Genomic DNA, 9,127 nt, shown 5'->3' on the forward strand with positions numbered 1-9,127 from the left:
TCTGAGGGACAAAATTAGTCTCCACTTGGAGGGGCAAGGATTAATCGGGGATAGTCAGCATGGCTTTGTCAAGGGTAAATCATGTCTGACAAATCTGATTGAATTTTTCGAGGGGGTGACTGGTGGGGTGGATGAGGGAAATGCTGTGGATGTGGTTTACATGGACTTCAGTAAAGCTTTTGACAAAGTCCCGCATATGAGACTGGTCAAGAAGGTAAGAGCCCATGGGATCCAGGGTGCCTTGGCGCGTTGGATCCTAAACTGGCTGAGTGGCAGGAGGCAGAGGGTGATGGTCGAAGGTTGCTTTTGTGACTGGAAGCCTGTGTCCAGTGGGGTACCTCAGGGATCGGTGCTGGGTCCCTTGTTGTTTGTGATCTACATAAATGATTTGGATGAGAATGTAAAAGGTATGATCAGTAAGTTCGCAGATGACACGAAAATTGGTGGGGTGGTAAATTGCGAGGAGGAAAGCCTCAGGCTACAGGACAATATAAACGGGTTGGTCAGATGGGCGGAAAAGTGGGAAATGGAATTTAACCCTGAAAAGTGTGAGGTGATGCATTTTGGACGGACAAATAAGGCAAGGGAATACACAATGAGTGGTAGGACCCTAGGAAGTACAGAGGGTCAGAGGGACCTTGGTGTACATGTACATAGATCCCTGAAGGCAGCGGAACAGGTAGATAAGGTGGTTAAAAAGGCATATGGGATACTTGCCTTCATTAGCCGAGGCATAGAATATAAGAGCAGGGAGGTTATGATGGAGCTGTACAAAACGCTGGTGAGGCCACAGCTGGAGTACTGTGTGCAGTTCTGGTCGCCTCACTATAGGAAGGATGTGATTGCTTTGGAGAGGGTGCAGAGAAGATTCACCAGGATATTACCTGGGATGGAGCGCCTCAGCTATGAAGAGAGGCTGGACAGGCTGGGGTTGTTTTCCTTGGAGCAAAGAAGGCTGAGGGGGGACCTGATTGAGGTGTACAAAATGATGAGGGGCATAGATAGGGTAGATAAAGAGGAACTTTTCCCCTTAGTAGGGGGGTCAATAACAAGGGGGCATAGATTCAGGGTAAGGGGCAGGAGATTTAGAGGGGATTTGAGGAGGAACTTCTTCACCCAGAGGGTGGTTGGAATGTGGAACTCAATGCCTGAAAGGGTGGTAGAGGCAGGAACCCTCACAACATTCAAGAAGCATTTGGATGAGCACTTGAAATGCCATTGCATACAAGGCTATGGACCAAATGCTGGAAAATGGGATTAGACTGGACAGGGATGGATGGGCGGCGCAGACACGATGGGCCGAAGGGCCTCTTTCTGTGCTGTAAAACTCTATGACTATGACTCTATGAGTTGGTTTAGTGATCTGGGCTAAGAGGAGGGAGGGAGATATCGGCCACAGTTCCTGCTGCGGATCACTCATGGGATGGGGACATCGCTGGCAAGGCCAGCATTTATTGCCCATCCCCAATTGCCCTTGAGAAGGTGGTGGTGAGACGGAGGGGAATAAACATCATTTGCTTTGAGTTGCTATCCTTTACTTTAATTTCAATTGGTCATCGTAAGTTTGTTCTTGACGTTCCAGGCAAAGCACAAAGCGACTTGCGAGCAAAAGCTGCTGAAATGCCCCTTTAGTATCGTCGGCTGCACAGAGATGGTGAGTATCAAACACTGAGTACAATTGTAAGTGAAGCTAGAATCTTGGAAAGGAGAGGGGCTGAATTTTTAGTGCACATGAACTGGCTATAAGAGGGAATACTTGCATTTATATAGCGCCTCCAGCTCTACATCCCAATCTTCTGACTCTAGTCTTCTGTCCACTCCGACATCGGTGGCACAGCCCACTGTGACCCATTCTCTTCCTCAACCCCTTTTTGTCTCTCTTTATCCCTCTTTACCTTCAAAAACCTGTGACTGCTATTTCAATCGCCTCCCTAACTCTGTCCTAACACCTGCTTGGTGTTCATTCCCTCCCTCCATGTGAACATAAGAAATAGGAGGAGTCGTCGGCCATTCGGCCCCTCGAGCCTGCTCCGCAATTGGATGAGATCATGGCTGATCTGGTCTTGGCCTCAGCTCCTCTTCCCTGCCCGCTCCCCATAACCTTTGACTTCCTTATCGCTCAAAAATCTGTCTATCTCCACCTTAAATATATTCAATGACCCAGCCTACACAGCTCTCTGGGGTAGAGAATTCCAAAGATTCACAACCCTCTGAGAGAAGAAATTCCTCCTCATCTCCGTTTTAAATGGGCGACCCCTTATTCTGAAACTAAAAGTGGATAACCTCACATTTTCCCACATTATATTCCATCTGCCAAATTTTCGCCCACTCACTTAGCCTGTCGAGATCCATTTGCAGATTCTTTATGTCCTCTTCACAACTAGCTTTCCCACCTATCTTTGTATCATCAGCAAATTTGACTACAGTACACTCGGTCCTCTAATTGTGGCCTCTTGAGCATCCCCCAGTTCAATCACTCCACCATTGGTGGCCGTGCCTTCAGCTACCAAGGCCCTAAGCTCTGGAATTCCCTCCCTAAACCTCTCCAACTCGCTACCTCCCTTTCCTCCTTTAAGCCTATCTCTTTCACCGAGCATTTGGTCCATCTGCCCTAATATCTCCTTATGCGGCTCGGTGTCAAATTTTGCTTAATAACGCTCCTGCGGAAGCGCCGTGGGATATTTTACTACGTTAAAGGTGTTATATAAATGCAAGCTTTTGTTGTTGTTGAGCCATAATCTAATTGATTGGACTGGCAAAAAGGGGCTGAATGGCCTCCTCCTGTTCCTGTGTTTAGCTTACAGCTGGATGTTTCCTTGTCTGCCCCTTTCCTCTGAAAATACGGAAAAACCTTGATGCTTAACAAGCCGCTGCCGATTGTGCCTTCGCAGATTCCCGGCCACAAGATCCACGAACATAATCAGACCTGCACCCAGCACCACCTGGACTGTGTGCTCCGGACCTTGCAGGGATTCGTGAAGGAGGCCAGCGTGTCGGGTGAATGTCCCAGCTCGGTGGACATCATCGAGAAGCTCTGGGAGAAGGATACAGAGTCCATCGGGCGGGGAAGCAACATGCAGGAGGAGCTCAAAGTGAAAGTACAGACTTTCGAAAACATTGTCACGGTGTTAAACCGCGAAGTGGGAGACGCTTTCAATGCCGTGCTGGCGCAGGAGAAACGGCTGAAGGACCAAGAGGCAGCGACTGCACAGCTAAAAATCAAGGTAAATAGTTATTAATGTGCAGTATACCAAGTTTATACCTACTTGGCCATTTGCCTGTATAACTACAGTCCTCCTATTTGTATGTCAACCATTATGAGAGACACAATAAGACTCTGTAAAATGCAGCTCTCTCTCTTTCATGTGTGAGGGCATCTCAACCCAGTGGCTCTTCGTCATGTGTAAGGCTAGATACTGAAATGCTGGCAGGCTATTGGACTGTGAAGGGCTTCACAGCTGAGCCTGATTCTGTCCTCATCTGAAAACCCACATAAGTGGACTTTTTGGTATCATACAGTACAGAAGGAGGCCATTTGGCCCATCGTGCCTGTGTCAGCTCTTTGAACGAGCTCTCCAATTAGTCTCACCACACCCCCCTTGCTCTTTCCCCAAAGCCCTGCAAATTTTTCCTTTTCAAGTATTTATCTGATTCCCCTTTGAAAGTTACTATTGAATCTGTTTCCACCGCCCTTCCAGGCAGTGCATTCCAGATCACAACAACTCGCTGTGAAATCTCTTTTCCTCATCTCGCCTCTGGTTCTTTTGCCAAGCACCTTAAATCCGCGTCCTCTGGTCACCAACCCTCCTGCCACTGGAAACAGTCACTGGATAGCGATCAGGAGCGGGAACCCTGGCTGTACATAAAACGATTTGGACTCGGGGAATCGGTAGTACAATTTCAAAATTTGCAGATGACACCAAACTGGGGTGGGCGGGTATAACTAATACTGAGGAGGACTGCGGCAAAATACAAGAAGACGGTAATAAACATGCAGAATGGGCGTGCAAATGGCAAATGAACTTCAGTTTAGATAAGTGTGAGGTGGTGCATCATTTGGTAGGAGGATTAAGTAGGCCGTTGCTCCTTGGAAAATAAGGGTCTAAATGGGGTCTTCTTCTTAGGCTGTCCCTCGGAACCGAGGATGACTTGCTTCCACATTAAAAATGAGTTCTCAGGTGACTGATCAGTCCAATGCGGGACCTACAGTCTCTGTCACAGGTGGGGCAGACGGTGGTTGAAGGGGCGGGTGGGTGGAGTGCTTGGGTTGACGTGCGCTCCTTTCGCTGTTTGTGCTTGGCTTCCGCTTGCTCCCGGCGAAGAGACTCGAGGTGTTCGGCACCTTCCCGGATGCTTCTCCTCCACTTTGTGCGGTCTTGGGCCAGGGATTCCCAGGTGTCGGTTGGGGATGTTGCACTTTTTCAAGGAGGCTTTGAGGGTGTCCTTGAAGCGTTTCCTCTGCCCACCTGGGGCTCTCTTGATGGGGTAGAGGAGCAAAGGGTACAGATACACAAATAATTATAAGTAACGACGCAAGGCCATTTAAAAAAAAAGCAAACAAAGCACTGGGGTTCATTTCTAGAAGGATAGAATTGAAAAGCAGGGATGTTTAGTTAAACTTGTATAGAACCTTGGTTAGACCACACAGTTACTTCACAATAGACCACAATAGGATCTGGTACCTTTGTGTTCTGTATGACTCAGTAAAACACTGGGTGGTGCATACGGAGGAGGGTTTTTTTTTGACAGAGTACCAACCAGCAAACAAGGACCCTGTTGACATTTGATGGCAAGCTTCAGTTTTAAACCATTTAAAAATTACTTTACCAGATACGGCAGCATGAGAAATCACTTTGCCTCAAGGACCTAGTGATAACTGACCTGCAGCTTCGTCTCGAAGTCCTGGAACACACCTCGTACGACGGCACTTTCGTCTGGGCAGTCTCCGATCTCAGTCGCAAGATGCAGGATGCCATTGATGGAAGGGTTCCCTCAATCCTCTCCCCACGTAAGGCTTTATTATGAATTCGCTAACCGCTGTAAGGGGAAAAGAAACACTGGTTTTCTGCAATTTAATCATTTTAGGAGCAGGAGGAGGCCATTTAGCCGTTCGAGCCTGTTCCGCCGTTCAATGAGATCATGGCTGATCTGCCACCTACCTCCATATACCCACCTTTGCCCCATATTCCTTAATACCTTTGGTTAACAAAAATCTATCAATCTCAAATTTTAAATTAACAACTGATCTAGCATCTAGCTCGAATTTTTAGACTATGCCCCCCTAGTCCCAGACTCCCCAACCAGCGGAAATAGTTTCTCTCTATCTGCCCTATCTGTTCCCCTTAATATCTTGAAAACTTCGATCAGCTCACCCCATAACCACCTAAATTCCAGGGAATACAACCCTAGTTTGTGTAATCTCACCTCGTAATTTAACCTTTGGAGTCCAGGTATCATGCTGGTAAACCTACGCGGCACTCCCTCCAAGGCCAATATATCCTTCTTAAGGTGTGGTTCCCAGAACTGCTCACAGTACTTCAGGTGCTGTCATTTATTATAGCTAGAATATAATAAAATGGCACACGAGTCCATCACACTCGAAACACCACACTTGTTCACAGTTACAAAACAATGTTAAAATGCTAGGTGCTTGTGACTTGCCCTTCTGATCTGCGTTCTGAAACTGACAGCACATTCCAAACTGCACAGTTCCCTGACCAAATAACAATTAAATTCTGAATGGCCTGAGCCGTTGTTTACTTAACCTTTCCTTGTGGCCTTAAAAGATCCCTCTTCGAAGAAGAGCAGGGGATGTTCTGGCCAGTATTGATCTCTCAACCAACATCACTGAAAAAAAAACAGATTATCTGGTCATTATCACATTGCTGTTTGTGGGAGCTTGCTGTGCGCAAATTGGCTGCCGCGTCTCCCACATTACAACAGTGACTACACGTCAAAAAAATACTTCATTGGCTGTAAAGCTGTAATGAAATCTGTTTGTCTTGCCTGTATCCGTTTTGCACTCATGTATATTACCCTCCCCCACACGGTGTATAGTTTCACTTCCTCTTTCCTGACTAACCTGGAAGGTGCCAGGTCTAGGCTCTTGGCTCCGCCCCTGACTTCTCTTACTTAAAGATCTCAGGATCTGTATGACTCATTCCTGTGAGCCAGTCGGTGTGTTGAGATGTTAGCTCTGATCTTAGTGATTAAAAGCCAACTTGTTAAACTCTATAACTTCTAGTTTTGTGGTTATTGAAGGCACATCAAAAGCGCTTTGGGATGTCCTGAGGTCATGAAAGGCGCTATAGAAATGCAAGTCTTTTTTAAAACTATTGTAATGTCCTACCTGCCCCACCACCACAGGCCCAGTGGATCAGCTGTTCAGCATGGACTGAGCACTCAATCTGGGACGCTCTGGTCTGGTTTAATCACTGGTGCTAATCCACAAGTGCTGTACTTACTATTCATAGAAATTTCAGCAACTTACTGCCGCGTTTTCTACATTACAACAGTAGCTACACTTCTAAAAAGGACTTCATTGGCTGTAAAGCGCTTTGGGACATCCTGAAATTGGGAAAACGTGCTATATCAATGCAAGTCTTTCTTTGATCTGAATGGTGGAACAGGCTCGAGGGGCTGAATGGGCTACTCCTGTTCCTATGCCTTGGAGTTTCTTATGCCCATCCTCTCGCAATCAACAGGCTTTGTCTTCTCCCCAACTCTGTGCAACTGGGGCAGCACTATGAGCCTTTCACTTGGTTTCTTAATGTCAAAAAAAAGGTTAAAATTAAATGGTGGTTCAATTGGGCAAAAGGTGAGAGCTGAACGTCTAGGAGACAGCGTCTATGAGTGTAGTTCTGGACAGAATATTTATCGCTTATCTTGCTCTCTCTTCCAGCATTCTTCACGTCTCACTGTGGGTACATGCTTTGCCTGAGGCTCTACTTGAATGGTGATGGAGTGGGAGCAAACACTCATCTCTCGCTCTTCCTGGTCATAATGAAGGGAAAATATGATTCCATTTTAGAGTGGCCATTCAACAAGAAGGTGATTGAACTTTGCGATACATTGGGGAATGAAGTGAGGCTCGACCTGATAGAGGTCTTTAAGATCATGAAAGGGTTTGATAGGGTTAGACGTGGAGAAGATGTGGTGGGAGACCAGAGCTAGGGGCCATACATATAAGATAGTCACTAATGGGTGGGAATGTAAGTTGTGAGGAGGATGCAAGGAGGCTTCAAGGGGATATAGACAGGCTAAGTGAGTGGGCAAGGACATGGCAAATGGAATATAATGTGGAGAAATGTGAAGTTATCCACTTTGGTAGGAAAAATAGAAAAGCAGAGTATTTTTTAATTGATGAGAGATTGGGAAATGTTGGTGTTCAGAGGGACCTGGGTGTCCTTGTACACAAATCACTGAAAGTTAACTTGCAGGTACAGCAAGCAATTAGGAAAGCAAATGGTATGTTGGCCTTTATTACAAGAGGGTTTGAGTATAAGAGTAAAGATGTATCGCCTCAACTACTCCCTGTGGTAGCGAGTTCCACATTCTAACCACATCTAGCCATTTCCCAAATGAGAACGAAACTTGAAGAGAGTGGGGAGCACAAAAGTGAACCTTTTCCTTTCTCCTTCTTTAACTCCAGGTAACCTTTAAACTGTTGGATCAGAGTGGGAGGCTCCACCACGTGGTTTCGGCCTTTAAACCAGACGTGAGCTCCGCCTCCTTCCGAAAGCCCACCCATTCGATGAACGTCGCCAGCGGCTGCCCGCAGTTCCTCCCCCTCACCCAGCTCCACGCCAACAGGCAGGCCTACATCACGGACGACGTCATGTTCATAAAAGCCGTCGTGGACCCTTAAAGGGGACTCTCGGGCGGTTTCCATGGTGATGCTGTGCCGGTAGGAACGGGCCGGCCTCAGGATTTAACGCAGGCAGGATCGTGCGCCGCAGTTTTAAGTTGCATCTTAGCCACTTGGTCAAGGCGTTAATTCCCGTCCAGCTGTGGTGATCTTCAGTAGGTGAGAAGCATGGCGGGAACGGTGACCTCCTGCTGAACTGTCTCCGATGCACTTTTTTTCTTTGAAATCTCAGAACTCTTGATTGCATTCAGACCAGGGATCTTAAATATTGTCTGTGCCAATATATGAGCCACAATATTAGAAATGAATACATATATTTTTTAAAAATCTAAATGATATTAATTGAACTTTTTGGTAAAATAATGATAAGGTGGGAGGAGGCTAGTATGGAGCAGAAACACCGGTTAAGCCGAATGGCCTATTTCTGTGCTGTGATTTCTATGTAATGCCATTCTTCAGTCCCGTGGAGCCAAGGACAGTCGTATATTCACACTCCACTCCATGGAGTCCAGTGTTGCCCACATCGATTGGTGGGGGGGGGGGGGGGGTGTTGGGGAGACAGACGCCTAGCGGAGGCCGCAGTGGGCATGGTAGCATAGTGGCTATGTTACTGGACTACTAATCCAGAGACCTGGGCTAACAGTTCGTGTAGTCGCGAGTTCAAAGCTCGCCACGGCAGTTTGTGAATTTGAATTCAGTTAATTAAATAAATCTGAAATAAAAAGCTAGTATCAGATTGTCGCACAAATCCAACTGGTTCACTAGTGCCCTTTAGAGAAGGAAACATGTTGTCCTTACCCGGCCTGGCCTGTGTGTGGCTCCAGATTCATAGCAATCTGGTTGACTCCAAAGTGGCCCAGCAAGTGACTCAGGTGTGTGAAACCACTACAAAAATCTCACCCCACAGACTGCAGCGGTTCAAGTCGGCGGCTCACCACCACCTTCTGAAGGGGAGTAAAGGTTAGGCAATAATTGCTGGCTTCGCCAGCAATGCCCACATTCTGTGAATGAATAAAAAAAAGAGCACTGCAGCAGGACGAGGGGTTAAATTGAACAGTCTGCAGCCACCCTTGGCTGGTACATTGGTGGCCCGGGAGCTCACACACGCACCCAGAAGTGCTTGGGCCGGTAAGGGGATGATGATCTTCAGTACCCAAGAAGCGTGGCTGACTGGTGGCTCCCTGCGGACCTGGATCTGATGGGTTTTATTTTAAATTGGACTGAGCAGATGAAGAATTGCAAAGCTAAAAGAGAACAGAG

At 47.0% G+C, this 9,127-nt stretch overlaps 1 protein-coding gene across 4 annotated transcripts in view; it reads left to right on the forward strand.

Moving 5' to 3' along the window:
* LOC147096021 (TNF receptor-associated factor 2-like) overlaps positions 1-8,408 on the forward strand; it is a 35,705-nt gene extending 27,297 nt beyond the window's left edge. For all 4 annotated transcript variants that reach the window (XM_085974989.1, XM_085974990.1, XM_085974987.1 and 1 more), the window contains exons 5-9: positions 1,583-1,654; positions 2,892-3,224; positions 4,831-5,008; positions 6,902-7,050; positions 7,652-8,408. In XM_085974989.1, coding sequence (XP_085831115.1) covers positions 1,583-1,654; positions 2,892-3,224; positions 4,831-5,008; positions 6,902-7,050; positions 7,652-7,867 — 948 coding nt within the window. In that variant the 3' untranslated portion in view covers positions 7,868-8,408. The remainder of the gene's footprint in view (positions 1-1,582; positions 1,655-2,891; positions 3,225-4,830; positions 5,009-6,901; positions 7,051-7,651) is intronic.
* The last annotated feature ends 719 nt before the right edge of the window (positions 8,409-9,127 follow it).

The sequence above is a fragment of the Somniosus microcephalus genome, unplaced genomic scaffold (assembly GCF_052327205.1).
Source record: "Somniosus microcephalus isolate GS21.2 unplaced genomic scaffold, FLI_Smic_1.0 unresolved_chr1, whole genome shotgun sequence".
In the NCBI taxonomy this organism is placed as follows: Eukaryota; Metazoa; Chordata; class Chondrichthyes; order Squaliformes; family Somniosidae; genus Somniosus; species Somniosus microcephalus.